General features: G+C 49.8%; 1 protein-coding gene across 1 annotated transcript; it reads right to left on the bottom strand.

The window, feature by feature from the left end:
- Positions 1-238: 238 nt before the first annotated feature.
- LOC122465956 lies at positions 239-22,970 on the bottom strand. Its single transcript, XM_043547312.1, has 4 exons — positions 22,008-22,970; positions 20,563-20,628; positions 19,572-19,737; positions 239-349 (listed from the first exon to the last, which is right to left on the bottom strand). The coding sequence occupies exons 1-4, from the start codon at positions 22,445-22,447 to the stop codon at positions 239-241; spliced, it is 783 nt and encodes a 260-aa protein (XP_043403247.1). The 5' UTR covers positions 22,448-22,970.
- Between the last annotated feature and the right edge of the window lie 1,270 nt (positions 22,971-24,240).

Raw genomic sequence — 24,240 nt, 5'->3', positions numbered from 1 at the left:
CCTTCATATTTATGAATATCTGGGAAAGGGGGCTGAGCAATGAGGTGGTAAAATCTGCAGCTGATGCAAAATTACTTAGGTTAGTCTGGACTGAAGAAGGCTGTGCGGAGCTCCAGAGAGACCCAACCAAGCGAGGTGAACAGGGCACCAGAATGGCCTCCCATGCCTCTGCCATGGAATCCTTGGAGCAAAGTCACTCAGCCAGCCTAGAGAGGAATGGGATCTCATCAGTTTCTGCCTAACACTCGTACTGATAGTTCAGGTACCAGAAATGGCACCAGGCGTTGGCATCGCCAGGAGGTGAATGGAGCGGTGGGTTCGAAAGCAGCCGAACCACAGAGTTAATCACCTATGGTAGGAAACAGACAACATGGATTTAGATTTAACACCCAGGAAGGCGGGCAGTCTTGGGATTAAAGCACGAGGCAGGGATCTGTTTCTCTTCTTGGCCTTGTCGCTGATTGACTGCTTGAGCATGGGTGAGTCACATCTGCTCTGCACCTCAGTTTCCCCATCACTAACATGTGGATAACACCTCCCTACTGTGTGGTTCCACTGGGCGCCTCAGATGGAAATGCAATTACCACCAGCGTGAGGATTTGTCCCCCTCTAGTGGTTGGACAATGTAAACAGATCTATGAATCTGTTATTGCCTTCCAGCCAACAGATGTGGTTATTTACCTGAAGCAGGACAAGCTCATGCTTCTTAGAGCCAGAGGTCCTAGGTTCAGTCCCCCCATATGTCCCATTCAAGGGGTCATCACACAAAACATGACCCATATGGGGACTTGAATTGCCATAGAAGATAATTCATTAAATGCTTGTGAGGTGCTCAGATACTGTGGTCATAGGGGCTATATAAGTAAACAGATTTCAGCAGTAATTGCTAATTTGATTATAAACAGTTATTTAGGAACATTCCTGAATCAAGAAGCCAACAGGTTTTGATACGGTGGAATTAAATCAGGTTGTTGTCACTTTGAAAAGAACAACTTTGTCCTTATAAGATTCTTTGGCATTGTCTGAAATATTGCAAATCGTTCCACATTCTGCTGCTGTATGCTTATATATATAGATATATTACATTACACACACGCGCATGCACACACCAATTACAGGGACATGGTATATGGGAGATTCATTGTGGTTTCACCGTCATATTAGAGGAAGATGGCAAACAGTTTTCCCATCCAGAAAAGTTTGAAAAATCATCATCCCAAATCAGGACCAAATAAATAAATAAATATCAATGTGTGTCAACCAAAACATTTTGCTTCAATAATTTTGTCATGTAACGTAATTTTTTGAATTTTGACTTTTATTTTCTTATTTTAGCCTAATTAGCTTAAGTTTTGAAATGAAAAGTAATTTCAAACTAGAATTTTTTCCTTTCAAAAGAGTTGAAATGAAACATTTTGACAATTTCAAAACTTTTTATTATTATTATTTTCAAGTCAGGAGACTCATCGAAACGGACCCTGTTCTGCAAAGATTCAATTTTGATTAATCAGCATTATTCCGCCATAAACGTTTCATGGAAAAATCCCTACCCAGCTCCACATGCATGACAGGGAGTCAGGAAACCTCTATTCAGTGGGATAATCTCATTGCTAATAAAATCAAGTGTAAAATCAGCTTCCCCCGCCCCTTAAGGTTTATTTACACTTAACAGACAGTGGAGGGGAGACAACAATTACAAATGAAAATGCTGAGGATTTCCTGGGTACTGGGAGGGCTGACAAGTGCACGTGTGTTTGTACTGTATGGGATACTCCTTTCCTTTCATCATTATCCCATACACTGCTGCCTCAGATGCCAAGCACATAGGACAAAACCTCTCACCACCATGCCCTTCCACCAAGATCCCACAGGAATACAGGGACACAAACAGCATCCTGCTACAACACAGCAAGCTAGAGAAGAGGACCAGCAGTAAAGCGGTTAATTACAGCATAATCTGAAAATGGTACCCTTCTTGTTGCCTTCCACACACTGGGCTTCCCCCAAGGAGAAAAGCAGCACAGACTGATTGCTTTGCCAGTCATTGTGGAGATTAAGACCATTTTGCCATCTCATCTAAAAGCTGTTTTCTGAAGCTGCTTGCTCTATGAGCTCATTTTATTCTTCCAGATACTGTTCCACTCCAGGAAAGGATATTATTATTTGCAATTCGGTGCATAAGAGACCATAGTAATTGCAGAACAGAGTGGCCCTTGCTTACGATTTCAGCATCAATTTTACCTGACCTGATTTTGTAACAGAATAAAGTTCCACGCTTGTTGCTGTTGATTTTCATCCATTTACAGCTGGTCACAACAGTGGGCAAACATTTCCTCTTCCTTCTTTTCTTTTCCCAATAAAACAAAGAAGAAAAACAAAAGCAAGGAAGTGCCATGCAGAAAACTGCATCATCCCCATGCAAAAATCTATTTTAACAAATATGATTTTTAAGATAATCTCAGATGTTTGGGGGCCAGACTCATGACTATTAAATACTTGGGGTTGGCATTATTGGGTAGTAGCCTCTATAGCAGAAGTCTTCCTGCCCAAATGGTAAACCTGACCAAGTGTGGTTAATAAGATCTTCCATATAAACATGGAAGACAGCATGGGAGGTGAACAACAGAGAATAGGGTCGAATGTGACAGGAAGAATCAGAGGAAGCCATTTTGAAAAGAAAGAATAGTGAAAAATAAGAACGGGAAAGAGAAACCAGCTCACGGAAATCAGAAAACAGACAGAGAGGGAGGGATGAGTCAGTGAATGGAGGAAGAGGAAAAAATGGAAGAAGGGAATTGGCAGGAGGCAACACTCATAACTTCTGGGTTAGCTCAGGGAGTCAGACTTGATCCATTTTATCAGTTAGAGTCTGAGGAGAAGAAACAAGACTCATTCAAGATCAGAGAAACCACAGTAAGTTGCCGAGAGACAGGGAAGCTGTTCCAGATGGTGAAGAGTTTTGCTGCCCATTGCAGAGAGAGACGGGGAGAAGGTAAGTGTCACCATGGTGCCAGGAACACATCTGTCTGGAAAATCGTCCCACTCAGTCTTTGTAAAGGTAACCATTTAACCATTAGCATGAGAGTGAGAATCACCACCTTGCAGCTTATCGTGACCTAGCTTTGAGGTGGCATGGAAGGGGACACCCCAATAGAAACGCTCATATCAATCTGCCTAACGGGAACGACCCTGACTGGGTACCGTTCGGAACGCGTCTATATGGTCCCCGACCCGGCAGTCCTAACTAACCCAAGCCGATCCACTGGCTCCCATGCTGAGCAGCACGGCTGGGGCTAGGGGCTGGACCCTGAACTGGAGTGAATTGCACCCAGTGAATATATTTCAGCCATAGCTCGTGCAGGACAAAGACTCCCACACACTATTTGCAGCATGCCCTGTCGTTTCTTGGCCTGCGCTGGTGATGACGGTTCTAAAATCCTTTTGTGGTCCACTTAGATGATGCATCAGGGAGTTCTCCCTGCCCGTTCCTCGCAGGAAGTTCAGGACAGACAGGTAATAAGGCCCCTATAGGTTCTGGACCACGATAGTTTCCCAGCCTGTTGTCATGAGCACACCCAGTTCCCATCCACCTGCCCAGAAACCTCTGCACAGGGCAGTCAGTCGGCTTCCCTTTTCCCCAGTCACAGAGGGTGGGAGCAGGGTTACGTAGCACAGCACAAACAGCTGTTCAACGCCCAGGGCTCATGCAGCGATGAGATGTAACCAGCCAAAGAGAGAGAGAAACCTGCATGACCCAAATCCCTCATCTGTCAGCACTCAAGCTAAATGAGTACACCAGGGCCTCACTCCCCTGTGCTAACGGAGGGGACCCCAGCATGGCTCATTATCACAAGGGCCATGCTGGAGGCAGCGCTGCAGCCAAAACCCATGCGAGAGGGACTTCATACCCACTTGCACGCCAGAGGGCGGAGAGCCCAGTTAACCACTCACTTCCCTCCCGTCTCCTCTTCCTGCTCTCAGCCTGGGCACTGAGGGCGGCCTGTCCTGCTCTTCCACTACCCATGCTGCCACTCCTGTTGTCCAGCGCTGGAAGGGAACAGGGCAAGGGCAGGGTTGGCCTCTCGCCTCTACCCAAGCAGCTGCCAGCAGCCCTCTGTGATCTCAGGCGCGTCCCAGACCTTATGGCTGCAGGGGACATGGCGCTCCACCATCGACCCAGAAGGGACTGCTGTCACCCCCAGGGACCACACCCTTCCTAGCTCCAGGGGAGAATCAGAGAGACACTTTTCTGACCCTGAGCCCGCACTGAACGGAAGTTAAAGGAAAGGCTCGCTCAGTGCATGGTGGTGCGCAGGACAGTTGAGACACACTATGGCGGACAATCGGCTCCACAGACACCTACCTGTTCTACCTTAACTACTTACCTGAACCTCTTCAGGGCAGAGCCCGAGCCCATCACAACTGTTAACGGATTTAGCTTCACAGCACCCATGTGAGGTTAGGGCCGGGCTGTTGTCTCTCTCCTCGTATAGTGAGCTAGAACCCGAGGGGCTCAGTGACTTGCCCAAAGCCAGATAGGAAGTCACTGGTGGAGCAAGGACTTGAACCCAGGTCTCTTAATTCTTAGGCTTTGCCCTAACCACTAGACCATCCTTCCTCGCCAGGCTCCCTCACACGGCACTAGGGAAGCACCCCACCCTGGAACTCCAGCGAGCTCTTTCTAGGCGCACAACAATCGCAGCTGCTCCTGCTCAGGGCCTGTGGCTACATTTTCTTTTTTTTTTTTTTTTTTTTTTTTAAAAGGAGGCATGTATTGGTTTGACAAGTCCCAGCCCCGGGCTTCCCATTCACAAAGCTCGAACCATACATCAACAACACCTTCCCCCCGGAGCTGCAGGTGCTGCCCAGACCTGACGAGAGAACCCTTCTGTCACACGCAGGAGAGAGATTACAGCTTCCAAGTCAGCTTATGAGAGGGGGGATCATATGGAAAGCTCCTGGCCTTCCCATCCCCTGTTGCTCAGAAAGCACGTGTCTTTCCTTCTCGCTGTCAAACTGCACATTACAGGAGCATCCACATCCCCTTCTGCCAGTCTCCCGGACCTAGATGGTGGGCAGGAGTGAGGGGACAGCGGGTACCAGTTACCGAATCTACTTGGAGAGCCCAGAATGGATTGAAGGGAAGATGAAGGTGGGCCTTTAACCCTGGGAACTGCAGTGTTTTGCAATTGAGATTTAACTCAGTCTGATGTGAACAGGGTCTAGAACACGCAGCAGAGATGAAGGGATCAGGCCCACGCACCAGCAGACATGGCTGTGGGGTTTACACTTCTCATTACCTGCTTCCATAGATTCTGCTCTAGCTACAGATATTTGATCTTTGGCCCAGCCAGTCTAGAGTCAGAGGGCAAAGGACACTTTAAGCCATCTTCACACCACCCCGAGCCTGGGACACACTTTGCCTGACGAGCTTGATGCTAGGTTAGGAATAGAGATGGGCCCCAAGCCAAGTTCAGAGCTGGATCAGGATTCAGATTTCCCCCAACATTCGTGAACAGTTGGGTCTGGGTTCCAGCTGGGCCCCATTTCTAACTTGGAGTTAAGTAGTTGGGTTCACATTCTCCACTGGTGTAAACTGGTGCATCCCCATTGGTGTCAATGGACCTAGGCTGAGTTTTACCAGCTGAGGATCTGGCTCATGGTATTTGAAAGCCTCTGAGCAACTCATCCCTGAGCTGTTTCCACAGCTCATCCTCTAAGTCGTTCAGTGACTCCATAAATTCCTCCATTCCCCTGCCACAATTCACAGTTTGCTGGGGGCTCCAACTCCCTTTTAAAAACCCCATGTGGCGCCTTGCTGCACGGGCCATTTGAAATCAGCACCAGCTCAGCCACACTGCAATACACTGCTGCCTTCCCGTCCCCAACAGGGCTGTGTCACACACTCAGCAAGCCAAGATCATGGCCGCTAGCTGAGAAAGGAAAGCATCAAGCGCGAGGTTCAGCATTTTAATATCCCCCACATTGTTCGGAGCAAATGATCCCAAACAGCCAGTTCATGTCTGTGACAGGTAATAAATTAGACAGAGACATTCACAGCAGTTAGGGTTTGAGACAGCTCTTAGCACTTACATTCTTCCCAGCACCCCTCCCTCCACAGAATCATGCTGTTAAAAGCATGGCTCTGGGAATTGGCTAACGGGCTGTGGAGAATTTCACCTCTAGGCATCAGCTCATCTCTGGACTGGGGTTACCAGCGACTGAAACCCATTAGCATCCGATAGCCATTTGATGACTTGTGGGGCTCACCAAATTGCCGACATCGCAAAACCACCGCCTGATCGCTGTAGCTGTAGCCCAGGACTGAATGGTCAACCCGAGAGGAAGTCCCTCAAGATCTAGTTTGAACCACACTGTTTCAGGACCAAGCACTTTCAGTGGAAATAGGTCAGGGATGAGGACTAGCCAGCCCAGCCCCCAGGCAGATTACTGAGCTCAGCTGGGTTGCGGAAGGACCACTTGATGGATAAGCAGAGGACTTTAGTCTCCTGAGCTGCAAACTAGGTCCCTTTCGCTCCTGTATCAGGGCAAAGTTCCACCAGACCATGCCTGCCAATTGCCTCAATCCCTTCAGGGTACCTGGGGTGCTGTCTGGGGTTCCCTGCCCAGTGTCCCAACACTGATTCCCTCCTTTCCACCTCTGGACCACTTTTCTCCCTTTTTCTTTGTCCCCTGGTTCCCGAAGGCCCTTCTCCTGGGCTTGAGGAGTAGGCCATTCTCTTAGGTCTGGTCGTACCCACCTCCCCAACCAAAAAGTCTGGCTTATTTTCACTCCCTTATCCAAGCAGAGTTCCACTAGGCAGCATTCCCTGATTCCCTAGACTTCTTAGGGCAGTGGGCATCACCTGGGGTTTGCTAATTAGTGTCCCTCCCTGGCAATTTGGTTGCTTGTTTGATCCTGACTCAGCCCTTTTGACTCGTCCTTCTCTACTGATCCCTCCCCTCTACCTGAGGGGTGGGGCCCTTTGGCTTTTTTGAGCAGGGCTTCAAGGGCCTGGCCCATTCCCTTCCCCTACAGTTAAACACCCCAGCCCCTTTCACCAAAGCTACAGCCACCTGGAACATTTTTCTTTTAAACGCAACAATGTGGAAGGCCCATGGACCCATGCAGGAGAGAGAAAATGCTTTGAGATAATAAAAAGACCTCAACAAAGAGCAAGGCCACTAAATAAATGAGATTAAACCAGATCAGAAAGAACGCAGACCTCCCCCACACCAACCCATTTCAAACCCCTCAGGAAAATGTAGAACACATTTCATTTAGGCCGGCTGACCGGCTTCAAGGAGCTATACGGAAATCTCTCTGCTGTGATCTATCACAAGGCTAGCAGGACACGACAGCATGACAAGACTGGGAAGTTGGGCTGGAATTGCATCGCGCCCCCATCACACATCAGTTACAGGCGCCGTTTGACAACTACAGCAGCGGCATTCGAGGAGAGGCCACGTGGCAGATGTTAGATGATTTGAAATGGAGCAATGAAATGCAACAAGGCCAATGATCACCCCAAGACCAAATGGTAACAATGAGAGCGGATGCATTAAATGAGTGGATGGAAATAATTATCTGCTTAGACTAGGGGAAAATGGGACCCACAGTAACCAAACTAGATGCAAACTGTGTACCCAATCCTGCAAGACCACCAGCCAGGTACTTAGCATCCCTCAACTCCCACTGGCCTTCATTCAGCCACAAAGCACCTTGGGTCTTGAAAATAACAAGGGCAGAAATCACAGATCAGAAGAGAGGGAGGATATGAAGCTATTTGGACAGTGGACTGATCAACAGCTCATGACCTGTGTGGTAGGAAATTGCTTCCGTTGCAAGGGTATACAAGAAGTTCATTTAATACACACACACACACACACCCACCCACCCCCTTTGGAAATGGCAGCAGAACACCTCTTGGTTTAAGCAATCTGGTAAACCAGCTTAATCAGCGCTGGAACAGTGCCAGGACCCACCGGGGCTGGATCCCAGAAAATTCAAGCAAGAGCCCCACTCGCCCAGCCTCCCACAGCAGGCACTCAGACCAGAAGACAGCCGTGGTGCGTCAGGGAGTCCTGGTATCTATTATGACCAGAAATCAGACTGAATGAAAGATACCTGATCATTTAAAGGGGACACTGTTAGGTTATAATTAGTTACACACATTATAGGCAGCGCTGCCAGCAATCCCTATAGTTATAGTTGTCCAACACTCTAGGCTATAAGCTCCTGGTTAGGTCTCCTAGAACTTTGCTAAACGTTAACGGTTAGGGCAGAAATTTTCTATGCTGGGTTTTTGCCACCCGCTGAAATTCAGCACAAATGGTTCAGCCATTTCTGAGAACAAGGTTAGGAAAAAAAAAAACCCACAATAGATTTTCCCCTCAATGAGGCTGAGCCCCTTCCCCCACCCTCTGTGGCAACAGCCCTGAGCCCCCTCACCTCCCCCTCCCATGGCCAGAGAAGGCCCAGGCCGACCGGAATCCTGAGCCACCCCCACCGCCAGAGGAGCCCCGGGCTGGCCAGCCTGAGCAACCGCAGCCCAGTGTCCTGTGGCAGTGGCTCCAGCCAGGGAAGGCAGAGCCTTCCCTGGCCTATTATACCCACCAGGCCCATGAGGCTGAGGCACCAAAAAGTCCTTCACTCACTCAGTGCATATCTTAGAAGATGCAACTGAGGGATTCAGTTAGGCTGAATACAGTCCCCCAAACTGGCCAGGGCACTGGAATGAACATCCTGCTCTTATTAAAAAAAATGCCATGGGATCTGTAATGACCATAGACCTATGTCTCAGTCAGATGACAACAACCCCAGCTCACTACCACCTGGCAGGGATGGACGCTGGTTGAACCCTGACTGAGAGAAAGAGCTCCTACTAGTGAATCACCACTTCCTGCAGCCCGTAGGGGCTCCTTGGAGCTTCCCCGCCAAGCACTGACCAGGCCCAGCTCAGTTTGGGACCTGTGACAGGGAACCCATACAACGCTGCATGGCTTCAGGCTACTGAGCCCTGAGTCTCAGCTCACTAGGCTCTTCAGTAATGTGACCCTTATGCCCAAGAGGTTAACGAGGGATTTCCTTTTAATAGTCTTGCAAAAGGGAGGGGGTTACCTGTGTGCCGTGGAAAGTTTCTCCTGTCTTAGCCAGGGCTGCTTGCATAAGGGCTATTTGCAGAAGTAAGGGACCTTAGCGGATTGGGCCCTGACGTTTTGCACCCGTTTTTGTTCAACTGACCAAAAGATAGTGAGGTTAAATAGCTACATGAAGTGTATTTGCATTGCACGCGTGGATTAGGGCTCCGCTGTGTTGGGTGTTGCACTAACACAGAATCAAAGAGAGCTCACAACCCGTGTAAAACTTGAACTGCAAAAAGGCTTTGTCGTGCAATAAATCCCAACAGTGGGCCCCATTCCCCCGCCACCTTGCACAGCCATTTCCACATGGGCTGAGTGAGTGCAAAGGGGGTGCGAGATGGTACCCAAGCAGAATCATGACTCCACAGAGGAAGCGGTGCAAAGCTTGTGGAGAATCAGGCCAGTTATCTCGTCTTAACTTATCAGAATTCATTCTTCCTACAGCTGAAGGGAGCCGTGGAGCTGAGCAGATTCCTGGCATAGCTGCATACACGCAACACATCCCGGAGATGGAGCAGCTCCTCGCCTTTCACCTGGGCTGGCATTTTTATTCCCTGAACACCTGAATGCCTGACAGGAGCATTTAAAGGCAACAGCAAAACAGATGGTTAATATACAGATGCTGTCCTTGGCAGCGGTGGCTGGAAGTACATTGCTCAGCAGACTGATGGTCACTACACTGACGATGCTCATGTGGGAGAACAGTCTCCTGAAGGAGGAGCTGGAAACCCTGAGGCTGTGACCTTTAAAATGACAAGGCACTGGGAATCTACCACAGGGGTTGGTCTTTCCATCACCCTGGATGCAACTGCTTTGGGTCACATGGTCAGAACTGACAAAGGGCACTGATATAAAGACGAGGAAAATCACAGAAAATAGGGCTGCTGAAGGCACCTGCCTCAGCTGTCTAAGCTGCTTGACTGGAGTAAGAGTTTCTTCTCTACTAACCCCCTTACTGCTGCCACTTGGGTGGCTCAGTTCACTGTGCGAAGAACTGGTCAGCCCCCCTCAAAAAGGATGTTGCTGAATGAGAGGGGGTTCAGAGAAGGGCAACAAGAATGAACAAGAGCATGAAAACATATTCCTTTCAAGAGAGATTGAAAAGACTTGGGTTTTAACCTTAGAAAGGAGATGAATAAAAGGGGACATGATAAAAGTCCACAAAATAACGATTGGGATAGAAGGCAGATTGAGAACTTCTGTCCCCCTGTATTGTACACATGAACAAGAGGACATTCAGTGAAATTAAAAGTTGGCAAATTCGAAAATGACCAGAGGACATACTTTTTCACAAAGTGTGTAATTAACCTGTGGAACTCATTGTTACTGGAAGGCATGGAGGCCAAGAACTTAGCAAGCTTCAAAAAGGGACATGGCTGTGGATGTCAAGAACATCCACAGTTATCATAATTAATGATTACAGACATTTTGAAGATGGGCTGTTAAATCTCATACTTCAGGGTTTAAGCCCATTTCTAACTATTAGAGAGAAGGGTGAAACCTAGTGCAGGTGTTGGGAGGCATATTATCCCACATTTGTGTACTGAAGGGTTCTTGTACCTTCCTTTGGCACAGTGGCCAGTACCTTCAAACAGGACACTGGGGACCTCAGGTCTGATCCAGTCCAGCAATTCCTCTACCATTCCAAGAATATGGAATGGGGTGCCTGGCTTCCTACAGAGAGCTCTTATGAAGACCAAAACAATCCCAGGTGAAACTGGACTCAGGAATCTGAGCAAAAACCTTTCAAAAAACCTGGGGTCAGTTTTGAATTTGTTCTAAATGCCAGCAAATTTCACATGATTTCATATTTCACAATGAACATTTTGCACAGCTCATGGCTGTTATCCTTCTCGAAAATATGTAATAAATCAAAATGAATCGGAAAGAAGAAAAGAACGCAAATGGGCCTGAACTACAAAATCTGGATCCAGGTCTGAGCTTGTCCAAAGTTTGGGGCATTTTGATCCAGATATTTGAGTCAGGCCCATCTCAAAATCATCATCATAGTCTCCTCACTCTTGCCTTTTCCAGAATACTTGACTAAAAGAAGTGCGATTTATCAAACACAACATCGTCTCCAAAAATTCACAGCATAAATCCACATGACGCAGAGATAAGACATAAAACAATCCTATGCTTTCTCTCGCCATATCTTTTTTTGCTTTGCTCTGAATCAAAATTAGAACCAGACTCTCCTGGTTCTGCAATCTATCATCCAAGGGATTGTCCTCAGAGCGCCTTGTCTTTGGCATCTCAAACATTTCTAACACACATCTACTTCCCTTCCCACTGACCTTGACAATAGAAAGAAGCAAAATGACAGGCAAGGATCTATACATTTGTCAGCCCACGCAACTGTAATGTGTTTCAGAATTATTCTTCTACTGAAGCCCCTTCAAACACTGGGACATAGCTTAAAAGGAGAAGAAGATAAAAATACCAAACCCTTCTGGATGACATATTGAAAATCCTGCAGATTCCACGAAGACTAAGATATCGGAGAAGCAAGCCCACTGAGTTTCCTTCTGCAAGAGAGGCAGTTGTTGACAGTGAGTTATTGAGTGCAGAGAAGGCAGATGTTGCCAGTAAAGTATCAAGAACGAGGCCATCACTAGAGCTGGGAGAACTACTGGCATGAGTCGCTTATAATTCTATATGCCCCTTCATGCCGTGACATGTCCATTGCCCCCTCCAACGTTTGGAGGCAGCTGGTCACTGGGGGCTCGATTCTTGGAGGCAGCCAGTGCAGACTGGGTTCAGGAGAGGCGGAGGAGCCAGAAACGAGCTGACAATGACTCCATTACCCTCAGGGCTGCTCTCAGCAACACCCCAGCCGCGAGTGCCCCTGTGGGTCTGTTTCTGCCAGCGGGGATTGCCAGTGCACACAGCTCTCAGCCCACTCCTCCCGCCCTCAGCCCACCCCCTACATGTCTCCTACCCCAAGGGCTGAGAGGAGGGCTGGCTAGGCCAATTATGTCACCCAGGGATTCCCCTGACAATGGGGGGATTCCCAGCTGGCTGCTTAAACCAGCTATACCACAGCAGTGCAAAGAGACCCATAGCAGATTTCGAATCACACAAACACAAGCCAGCATCAAATGCAGGCCTCCATTTGCTTCTCAGGTCTGCTTGAGTGACAGGTTTGTAGACTTTGCTCACAGTTCCATTCTCTGTCAATTCTCCCAACACAAGCATGCCTTGCACAGAAAAAAATCCCAGTACGTCTCCAAACCCTGGAGACACAAAGCTCCTTCTCTCCCTTACTCAGCCCTGGCTGAATATAGCCAATAAAGATGGTTGTGACATGAGGAGGACCCTCTCACACCCTTGTCTCTGTTAAAGGCACATACTCTACAATGGTGGAGTCAACAAAATTGTCGGAAGCTGGGACTGGACAACAGGGGATGGATCACTCACATAATTGCCCTGTTCTGTTCATTCAGAAGCATCTGGCATAGGCCACTGTCAGAAGACAGGATACTGGGCTAGGTCAGGTGGACCACTGGTCTGACCCAGTATGGCCATTGTTGTGTTCAATATTGGTATACAATTACATACTAAGATGTTGCTAAGAGAAAGAGAAACAATTATTTCCCCTTGTGAATGAGAACAAAAGAAGTAGCAATAGACTCATTCAGCATCAGGTTTTGGATAAAACAGCATAATAATCCTAATATTTAGAACAAAAGGAAAAACTGCAGAGGGAGTTTTGGAAGCACCATCATGGAAGATGTTCAAACAGAGACAAAGACCTCCATCTACCAGGAGGCCTTAGGGATTCTTAGTCCTTCCAAAACTTCCTTCCCATATCACCATTGACAACTCCACTGTCCTGCCTCCCGGGGCTGGTGTCATCTCAAACTCTTCTCTCTCTTTACAGCTAATCTAGTCATCTCTGCATTTATACCTTGCTCATGGTACAGAGTCTGAGCAGCTAGCAGTACTTGGAGGAGGAGTTCTGGAAATCAGGAGGTGGTCTAGGGTAGCCTTTTATCCCCCTTCCTTCTTATGAAGATGGCCTTTTATTTTTTACATTGCTGGGACTTTGTTTGAGGAACGACAGAGGCCTAACTTCTGCCCCCAGTAAAAACTGAACGAGGACATGATTTGATGCATTATTATTATGATGCAGTTAAGAACCAGAAGTGTCCAAGTACCAGATGTAAGGCTGGTCTTGTGGAATTTCCAGCCTGTCCAGCTGCAGAAAATTAAGACACCTCATGAAACAGACTGATCTTGTGAGGTTTCCAGGTCACCTTTGTAGTCTCAAGAAATCTAGATAGTGTGAAAAAGCCACCCAAACTTTTGGGTGCTGATATCTAAGCCAAAAGCAAACTGTGAACATTTGGGGTTTACCCAAATGGACTAATGCATGGATATTTCCAACCAATGGATTCTGTTCTCTTTAGTGATATAACTAAGAACATTATGCCCCTGCAGAAGAACTTGTGTCTACACTACAGTCCTACTGCGGCATCTCAGGTGAAGACGCAGCATGAGACACCTGAGACAGCATTCTCCCATTGGCATAATTACTCCACCTCGACAAGAAGCTATGTCAGTGGAAGAATGTCTCCCGCCGACATAGCGCCGGTGTGGACAGTGCAAAGCTTGCGTTGCTGGAGCGGGGGGGGGGGGGGAGTTCACACCCCTGAGCAATGTAAGTTATATCGACTTAGGCTGTAATGTAGACCTGCCCTGAGAGGTTAAACAGGTTTTTTTGTTTTGTTTTTTTTTGAAGAAAGGAAGGAAGGAAGGAACTGAAATCCTGTGGCTGGAGAGTGTTTGTTTGGCACATTGTAAGCTGGTGGGCTATCTCCCCAGCTTACAATGTGGTAAAATCATGCACTAACATAGTCCATGCTGCAGCTGTTTGGTGCAAAAACAAAGGATTTCAGTCTCCAGGGCTGTTAAACCAGCATATTTCGCCAGCAGCCATCCACATCTACACAGTGAGTTCCCTGCCCACAAAAGGCAAAAATCACTGTTTGTTTATTGAAAAGAGATTTGTAGAAACTGCAAGCTGAAAGAGTTAAAGATGGTGCTGCCCTGAGATGGCTCTGTCATTAGCTCATATCTAGCCTCTTCATGCAGGCCGGGACTCTGGCCCATTTAATAAAGATGGAGTCTCTGAGGGAGGCCACATCCGTCTAGACTTTTTATGACCCACCTTCCATCTCACCCACCCCCACAGATGAACTCAGGACCCAGTCACCATTCTGCAAGGGAAAATTCCAAGCAGTGTAGGAGCAAAAAAGTTACAGTGTACTGTTATGGTTCAGTATTATTTCACAAATGCATTGGGGTCCATATAGCCTGTGTGTTATACCCAACATAACGGATAGACAAGTTTCCGAAAGCGTGGAGGGAAGGGGCAGGGCATTGGAAGACGACAGAGCCATCACTTTTTTAAGGGACTAGTGAGTTTGGTTGCCCGGTTTTATATGCTGATGGCTTTTTGAAAAAGTGAGCAGATGAGGCACATGATTGGCCTCCTGTGGCCACATGACAAGACAAGCAGCCATTGATCAGCCATTGCCTGAGGCAAGGCGAGGGTGGGTACCATGAAGTGCCTGCAAGTTTACGCCGGCAGGGGCAGGGCTTTCTTTTCCATTGGTCGTTTGCTTCTCAATATGAAGCACAAAAACAAGCAGCCATCTTGGAGAGCAGCCCAAACCACCGCGACCCGCTGCTTCAAAGAAACAAACCAAGCAACTCGGGAACAGAAGAAGCCCAGATCTGCTTATAACAAGAAGTTGAAGGACCTGGGAGGGGACTGATTTTTGGAAGGTGGGTGCTCAACACCCCCTGAAAGTCAAGCCCCTATAGGGCACCCTGAACAGGGCACTTGGAAGGCCCCCCAAATCCCTAGTTACTTTCGAAAATCTTGGACTGAATACTTTGCCCAAGTGGGTGCTTAACCCCTTATCCACAAATAGGGGCACTTAAGAGGCTGCCCATTGCTCAAGCTAACTAAATTAGGGGCCTGATTCTCCATTGTCAGGCACCCAATGTAATCATGCACCCTTGTGCCAAGGCAGTGGAGAATGGACCACTGGTGCAGGGTACAGCAGCACTGAGGGCTGTCCTAACTTGTGCCCCAGACCACTAGCCACTATGGGCCATTCCACCCCTGCAGAAAAGCCATGTCACAAGAATGCCCCAGCCATGCCCCCAGTGCATGGGGTACTGGCAGTGGAAAGGCAAAGAGCTGGGTATTCTAGCTCTGCATCTGCCGAGGAGGCCTCCTCTGCCAGAGCAATTCCTCAGAGCACCTCACGCCCGCTTGATGACGTGTCACAGGGCAGGCTATCCCTTTAAGGGAATGGAGCTTATCCACACCAGTGCCTAGTTAACAACCTCCCAGGTGATGCATTTGAGCTGGTGGTTAGATCAGGTGACCGGCATCATGTGAGGGTGGGACTTCCTATAGAAAAAGCCTAAGGGAAGGGGAGATCGGGAAGTAAGGAAGATCTATGGGGAAAGACTCCCTGGAGAGGCCTAAAGAGAAAGAGGGCAAGTGCTAGGGCCTGATACAAGAGTAGAGAGGAGTGAGACCAAAGAGGAGTGGGGAAGAAGCTTGTTCTCCTGGACAGAGGGTAAAGAGTGGTTGAAGGTATCTGCAATGAGGGGCAGAAGCAAAACCCTTAAGATAGAATTACGAGCTTGTGAGGGCCAGAGGGGACTACTGGGCCTGGTGGAGAAGGCTGGGAGAGTCTATTTTTGATTTCAAGTATCAGTTGGGGATTGGTCCTGCTTTGAGCAGGGGGTTGGACTAGATGACCTCCTGAGGTCCCTTCCAACCCTGATATTCTATGATTCTATGAAGGGTAGCTGTGTTAGTCTGGATCTGTAAAAGCGACAAAGAGTCCTGTAGCACCTTATAGACGAAGTGGGTATACACCCACAAAAGCTTATGCTCCAATACGTCTGTTAGTCTATAAGGTGCCACAGGACTCTTTGCTAGTTTTGATTTAAACCCTTATTTTATGTTAACAACTCAGCCCCCAGCAGGGGAGAATAATTCAAAGGCAGCAACTGTGGTGGTTTTTCCTCTCTGGAACTAGGGAATCTGGGGCAGGGTCTGACACGGAAATGAGGCCGTTAGCCCTTTTTCAGGGTCATGAAATGAAGAGAAGCTGGCTAGAAAGAAAAGTGGGAGGTTCTGTTTACAGCCAGCCAGCCGAGTTGAAATGCACAAGAGCCAACAAAGAGCGATCATGAAGGGTATGTGAGTTTTAAAACTTGAGTTAACTCAAGTAGCTGTTGTGGGAACAATAGGAAGGACATTGGCTCTTTACAGACATCATGTCTAACCTGGTTTTGTTCCCCTAGTGAATCAAGGGTTTGCGTCTTCCACTAGAGCTGTTTAACTTCATTACTGCCCCTTTGACCTCCAGCACTCACACAAGAAAGAAAAAAACTCCCTTCACCCTGGCATTGTAACTTGTCATAAGCTCCTTCTGCGTCACAGAGCATACTCCCCTCCTCCTGCCTTTTAGCACCATGGGAACTGCTGACTCCACACCACGCTATTCATTTACCTTCCCTCCATGAACACCTTCACAGTCCCATGAAGCAGTGCTGTGTCCCCAGGACCAGAGAGGAGCAGATGTGTCCCATCTCTGTGAAGATAGGATTCAGCTAACCCAGTCCTGTGCCACTCTCTCCTCTCACGTCCTTCCTGTGCTCTTCTTAGCCTATCAGCTCAAGACTGATAATTGGCTCTTTAGCTCCCCTAACCCCTCCCCCACGCCTGATTAGATAATTAACCTCAATTACCCCCATCAGCTTTCTCCAACTCCCCTGACAATTGCCTGCACTTTGTCACACTCTGCCTCTTCTTCGGCTATCCCTCAATGCCAAAAGGATGTCTGCCAAAGGGGTTCATTGGTGGGTTTTTAGGTGACTGAGGAGCCCAATTCATGCCCTTCAGATTTTCCCACAGAAGTGACAGGTGTGATCTTGGAGGAGACAGTTGTTGGCTGGCCTGTTGTGCTCTTTCTTTCCTCCTTTGTCACTCCTATCTCATGAGCACATCTGTTCTCCTCAAAGTGAGCTGTGGCTTGGTGTATGGTGTGGTGCCACTGTGTTCTGTTCCGTGCCGAGTCCTCCCCGTTTGTTGGGTTGATACCTCCTTTTTTGAGGTGTACTTCCAGTATGTCTTTGAAGTGCTTCTGCTGCCCTCCGCGAGCCCTTCTTCCCTGACTTAACTGAGAGAAGAGTACTTGCTTCGGGAGGCAAGTGTCAGGCATACGTAGACAGCGGCTGGCCCAGCAGAGTTGGTGTTTCGTGACCTGCCCGTCTATACTGCTGATGTTGGCTGCAGAGAGAACACTGATGTGAGTGGGTCGGTCTTCCCAGCTGATCCTGAGACTCCTCCTGAGGCAGCGCTGCTGGAACCATTCCAGCCGCTTGAGATGTCGCCTGTAGGTTACCCAGGTCTCACACCCATAGAGAAGGGTGGCGATGACAATTGCCTTGTAAACCAAGATCTTGGTGCCTGTTTGTAAATCCCTATCATTGAAGACTCGTTTGAGTGTCTTCCAAAGGATGTGCTGGCACAGCGGATCCTGTATTTCATTTCTGTGTCAATGGTGTCTGGGAGAGGTGGCTGCCAAGGTATGGAAAATGATCCGCATTTTCCAGGCGTTCTCCGTTCCTGGTGATTTGTGGAGTACGAAGAGTAGTTTGTGCAGGTGAGGGCTGGTAAAGTACCTTGGTTTTCCTGATGTTGAGAGAGAGACCCAGGCTATGCTAGGCATCTGCAAAAAGATTTAGAGCACTTTGCAGGTCGTATTCTGTGTGTGCAAGAATGATGCGATCATCTCTATACTGAAGGTCAGTGATGCCAATTCTCGTGATCTTAGATGTTGTTTGGAGATGTCGGAGATTGGGGAGTTCACCATCCATACGATACTCAAACCCGATTCCATCAGGATGGCAGTCGCGGATGAGGATCAGGAGCACGGCAAGGTAAATGGAGAAGAGTGTCGGAGCAATGACACAGCCCTGCTTGACACCAGTGCCAATGATGAATGGTTCAGTCTCTGAGCCGTTGCACAGCATGGTGGCCGTCATCCCATCATGGAGCAGTCTGATGACGGAAATGAATTTCTGTGGACAGCCAAACCTACACAGCACCTTCCATAGGGCATCACGAGGGATCGAGTCAAAGGCCTTTGTTAGGTCAATGAATGCCAGGAGCAGTCCCTTGTGTTGCTCTCTGCACTTCTCCTTAATCTGTCGGCACCACTCATCGGCACCAAGACTGGTTTGACGAAAACAACGAGGAAATCCTAGCATTCTGTAACACCCTGCCAAAGTACAGGCTAACACACACCCATTGCCCGATATGCAGTGGCGTAGGTGCTGGAACTAGGGGTGCAGGAGGTGCTGCCACATCCCTGGCTTGAAATGGTTTCCATCATATACAGGATTTATAGTTTGGTTCAGTGGCTCTCAGCACCCCCTCTATACAGATTGTTCCAGCACCCCTGTGCAGCGGAGACTTGTACAGTGTCCGTGATCAGGTGCAGACCCCAGGAAGCAGGTTTAAACCAAACAAAAGGAAATATTTCTTCACACAACACACAGTCAGTCTGTGGAACTCTTGGCTTTCACAGCATCTGCTGGCAAAGACTAAAACAGGGTTCAAAAAAGAACTAGATAAGTTCATGGAGGATATGACCATCAATGGCTATTACCCAGGATGGGCAGGGATGGTGTCCCTAGCCTCTGTTTGCCAGAAGCTGGGAATGGGCGACAGATCACTTGATGATGACCTGTTCTGTTCATTCCCCCGGGGCACCTGGCATTGGCCACTGTCGGAAGACAGGATACTGGGCTAGGTGGACCCAGGATGGCCATTCTTATGTTCTTATCTCACATAACTGGCAGAGAAAGGGTTAAAAATCTCCCTTCCCACAAAGCAGAGAATTTTCCTCAATTGCCTGAGTTCACTGCAGTGATTGCCAGAGAACCCAGCCATGAGAGGAACACGTCTGAGCTCAGTTTAGGCCAACTGGGACATTAGGGAAGGGGAAGCGAGAACCCCAGAAGAGGGTGAGCATTTAGAAGTCACTGGGTGAAATCCTGGATCCTTTTATGTCAATGGCAAAACTCCCATTGACTTCAGTGGGGCCCGGATTTCACCCACAGCCTCTGCAGTGGACTGAGATGAGACTTAGACCCCACTGCTGACCTCCAGCTGGGGGAATCCTTTTGCCCTTGTTTTAATCAGGAGCGGCTCTCTGCACTTGATGTATTCTCTCACTCTCCTGCCCTTGGCCCATGCCAGCACCTGGTTATATTTTAGACACACAGCAGAAGGAACAATCAGAAGGAAACTTCCCTGTTGGGCCCACGAGCTGAGTCTGCAGCGTTTGACAGGCGCAACGATTGCTAACAATTACACTTCTTACTTCCTCAGGTTTGGTCAGCTCCTTGTAGGGTATATTGGCCGGCTTCCTTCTGCCATGCTGCCACCTCTCCCAGAACTTGGTGAACAGGTACTTCTCCATAGCATTCGGGATCTCCTGAGGATTAACCAAGCCCTGGATATCCTCAGATGGGAGAGCATCAATGTACCTAGAGAGGGAAAAGGTTTGACATTGCGTTAAAAGACTTTGTTTCCTCCTGCATCAGCTGAACACCCTAGCACCAATCCTGCATCACTTATGCCCCAGCACAACCCAGAGAGCGCTGCTCCTTCATCCCACAGTTTGCATTTTGGACACAATCTGTATGGCAGACAAGATTCTAGGTTAAGTTGTTTTATAGCGATGGAGTAATAATGACATTGGTCTCATGGTGCATCTGGGCTATAAGTGCCTTGATCAAGCACCTCTTCATGTAATATCAGTTTGATATCAAGTGGATCCTCTACAGTTTGATACCTAGTGGGTCCTCTACACTTGGTGGGAAGGGATGGCTGATCTATCGTAGATGTTAGGGATGGAAGACACATATTGGGTGATCCAGTCCACCACCCTGCCAGTGCAGGATTATACATCCTTCCCATCTCTTATGATTTCATCCAGTCCAGTGTATATCCTGATATATCGATGCTATATAATAATATTACCTAGCTTTTATATCGCACTTTACAAAAGAGGTCAGATGGGGAAACTGAGGCATGGTGAGGCAAAATGACTTGCCCAAGATCACCCAGCTGCAGACCCGAGAACAGAACCCATGTCTCCTGAGTCCCAGGCCAGGGCGCTATCCACTAGGCCACGCTGTCTCTCTTATACATGCTGCATACTCCTATATGCAGCACGGAATAACATTTAAATACCAGAGGAGGAGGTTGGTTCACTTCCAGTCTGTGCAAAGAGCCCGGTGCGGCTTCCTGGCACCTGAGACTGCTGAGATGCAGTCAGACCCTCCGTAGCATGACATGGCTCACGTTACCTTATGCAGCCATCCACTTCTGTTCTGAAGGTTTCTTCGTATTCTCTCAGCTCTTCCCACAGGTCCCTGTCAGAGAGAGAGAGAGGAAAATCACACCCTACCATGAACCATGGGGAGGATTTCTCAATAGGTTCAGCCTGGCTGGCAGTTGCATGGCGAAGGGCCATGCTCGCATCTGACCAGCATATTCAGCTGAAACCACCCTGGGTGCTGTCCTGTGACTCACCCAGCAGTTTGCATATCCAGGGCAGTATGTGGGGATTGAACATGTCGCGAGTCACATGGGGGAGTCCCCACTGAGGACCCAAGACAAAAAGTGCCATGCACTTACTGTACAATAAATACAGGCACATGCCCCTGTTCCTCCAGGGTTCTAGCCATGCGGAATTGCTCCTACTGCTTCGTGTCCATTAACAATGTCAGCAAACATCCCCATCACTGCACAGCATCAACAGTGGCAAAATTCCCCCACAGCTCCAGGAGCCTGGCCACGGAGCTGAGCGTTATAGATGACCCCTTGCCATGTATAAATCGCATTCCCCATGGTCAGAGGGGCTGAAATTGACCTATGGTCCCTCTGGGATGCAGGGGAGAGAGAGAGAGCGTGTAGGATGGGATATGTCCACCTAATCCCGGTGGAGAATCCTTCTCAGCAGTCCACTGTTGTGCCAATAAATTCACAAGGTCTGTGCCAAAACCGCAGTGGAAGAAAACTCCTCCTTTCCAGCCCCAAACTGGGTGATCAGTTTAAATCTGCATGCATAAGAAATAGCTGCTGCGGCCACATAAGCCCTTACCAGGGGCGACGGATTCTTCCTGAAAGCGGGGGGCCATGAGACCCTGTCCCCTCCATGGCCCCACCCCTGCCCCTCCTCTTCCTCCCAAGGCCCTGCCCCCCAGCCAAGCCAGAAGCTGGATCTGGGCCAGGGAGCCCAGGCCCCTCCACCTGCCAGCGGGGGGTGGGGGGGGGCGGTGGAAGAGGGGCAAGAGCAGCACGGCCCTTGTCCCCGCACCCCTGACCCTTGCCCAGGTCCACAGCTGTCCATGCAGCTGTTGCCCCGACACGGCTCTGGCTTCCAGCCTGGGGGCGGGGCCTTGGGGGGCCAAAGAGCTGCAGCCAAGCCATGGTAACAACTGCCCAGGCAGCTGTGAGGAGCCACAGACCGTCCATGTGCCCTGGGAGGAGGGCCCGGGGGGCAGGGACACAGGCCAGGGACTGCTCTCGGGCTCCCCCGTCCCAGGCAGGTGGAGGGTCCATGGCTCCCCATAGCTGCCCATGCTGGGCTCCAGGTTCCAGCTTGGCCGGGGGGTGGGGCCCTGGGGGGGAAGAGGAGGGGCAGAGGGCCGGGCAAAAAGTGGGAGGGCCATGGCCCCTTGGCCTCCCTGTTCCGGCACCCCCGGCCCTTACACTACCTAAACAAGCAGAAAGACCGCACACTCCTTACAGTATTCTGCTATGCAAGTGATGTACGACGCCCTCAGTGCTCTCTGTCTGATGCTGCCGTCTCTCCAGGAAGATCCTCCTAGCTGATTTTTTCAGATCCTCCTTGGTCTGACCTGAGTCCACCAAACCAGCCACTAGAGACCAGCTGAACAAAGACAAGGCTGAGCAGCGAGGTGGGTCCCCAAGAAGCATATCGTCCAGGAGCTCCACGGAAGTGGCCTGTTTGATTGCAGCGACGTAGCGGCTATCCCGGGCCAGCGGGTTGCCCTTGTAAAGTTGTGGTGGGGGAATAAAGCACAAGTAATTACTGACCCAGTGGTTCTCTGGAGCAACAACCCTGACGGCAGCTACACTGGCACTGGTATGGCGAGGCAGCTGTGCCGCTGTAGCATGGCAGCGTCGACACTTCGTACATGGATGGAAGGGGTTTTTCTTCCTCATAGCCCCCAGGCTGCAGCGCTAGAACCCGCAGACCAGCACAAGGGTGGGTGAATGGACTGGCTTAGTACCCAGCACACCCTGGGGTGGCCCTCTACCAAATTTGCAAGTTTGGTAGCCCAGTGTGAACTGGTGACTCCCAGGTTTCTATATAGATCTGTAACCAGAACGAGAATTGGCCAGGTTTCGTTCCACGGCCCCTTTATTCCAACCTCCTCATCCTGCGGACGTTAGTATGTAAACGTATCTGGGAATTAGAGGCAGCCCTTGGCCAGCTCGTAAAGCAAGCTGAATCTGATCTGAATGCCCTGCCTCGTTAGTACTTTATAGTAGGCCCCAAACTCACCTGGAGTTTGAGATGTCTCAGCCTGCGGAGTCCTCCAAGCACATGCAGGACCTGCTGCAGGGAGCCGATCTCATTGCTGTCAGCATCCAGTATGTTGAGAGCCAGCGAGGAAGAGAGAGACAGCAAGCTGGAAATCCGGCTCTTCTGGACATAGAGTTCACAGAGCTGGGGTAAAATCTGAATGCCTTCCAGAGACCTCAGCTACAGGGGGAGCAGGAGGAGGAGGAAACAATGAGAAAGCAGGACATGAGACAAGCTGGGGATCCTAGCTAAGACTTAGTGGCCTGACAGCTGCACAGGGGGGAGCCAGAGACACAGGAGAGATGCGCTCACTGAGGGGTCAAGGCGTGAAGTGGTATGTGAAGGTGACGGTTTCGGAGGCTGCATGCTGAGATTTCAGGACGGGAAGATGGGGGATGGATATCAGCTGTTGACTCTATTGCTATTACCACAGAGTCTTGTATTGGCTACCGAAAACCAGCACTGGAGCCTATCAAACTAAGCAGAGCTGGACCTGGAGCAGGCCAAGGAGAACTCAGGTCTGACAGGCACTGACAATAGTGATTCTTCCCTTGGAGTCACTACTGAGTGAGTGACACAGCACGATGCCAGAGTGGGTGGTGGAGGCCTATACTTCCTATGGGGAGGGCTGACCTCACTACTCATCTGCCCCCAATGGTGCCACAAACTGTACCTCTAGACCAGGGGTCTCCAACCTTTTTATGCCCAAGATCACTTTTTGAATTTAAGGGCAACCCAGGATCTACCCCACCCCTTCCCCAAAGTCCCACCCCGCTCACTCCATTCCCCCCTCCCCCCGTCACTCACTTTTACCGGGCTGGCGTAGGGGTTGGGGTTCGGGAGGGGGTGCAGGCTCTGGGCTGGGGCCGAGGGGTTCACAGTGTGGGAGGAGGCTCTGGGCTGAGCCTGGGGCAGGGGTTGGGGTGCAGGAGGGGGCTCAGGGTGCAGGAGAGGGTATAGGGTACTTGCTCCTGAAGGGGGCTCAGGGCTGGGGGTTGGAGTGAGGCCTCCCCTGGGCAGCATTTACCTCCAGCGGCTCCCGGTCGGTGGCTGCCACTAAGGCAGGCTCCCTGCCTACCTTGGCCCCACACCGCTCCTGGAAAGGGCCAAGATGCCCCTGCGGCCCTGGCAGGGGGCAGCACGTGGCTCTGCACACTGCCCCTCTCTGCAAGCACCACCCCCACAGCTCCCACTGGCCACAGCTCCCCATTCCCGGCCAATGGGAGCTGCGGGAACGGTGCTTACAGGCAAGAGCAGCATGCAGAGGGAGACCCCTGCCTGCCCCCGGGGCTGTGGGGCCATGCTGGCCGCTTCCGGAAGCGGCATGGGGCCGGGGCAGGCAGGGAGCCTGTCTTAGCAGCAGCCCTGCTGCGCAGTCAGAGATCGCGATCGACTGGGAGATCCTCCAGGATCGACCAGTCAATCACAA

Source organism: Chelonia mydas, chromosome 1 (genome assembly GCF_015237465.2).
Source record: "Chelonia mydas isolate rCheMyd1 chromosome 1, rCheMyd1.pri.v2, whole genome shotgun sequence".
Lineage (NCBI taxonomy): Eukaryota > Metazoa > Chordata > Testudines > Cheloniidae > Chelonia > Chelonia mydas.
Note: the sequence above shows the minus strand (reverse complement) of the source record. Positions and strands in the feature narration are given on the sequence as shown.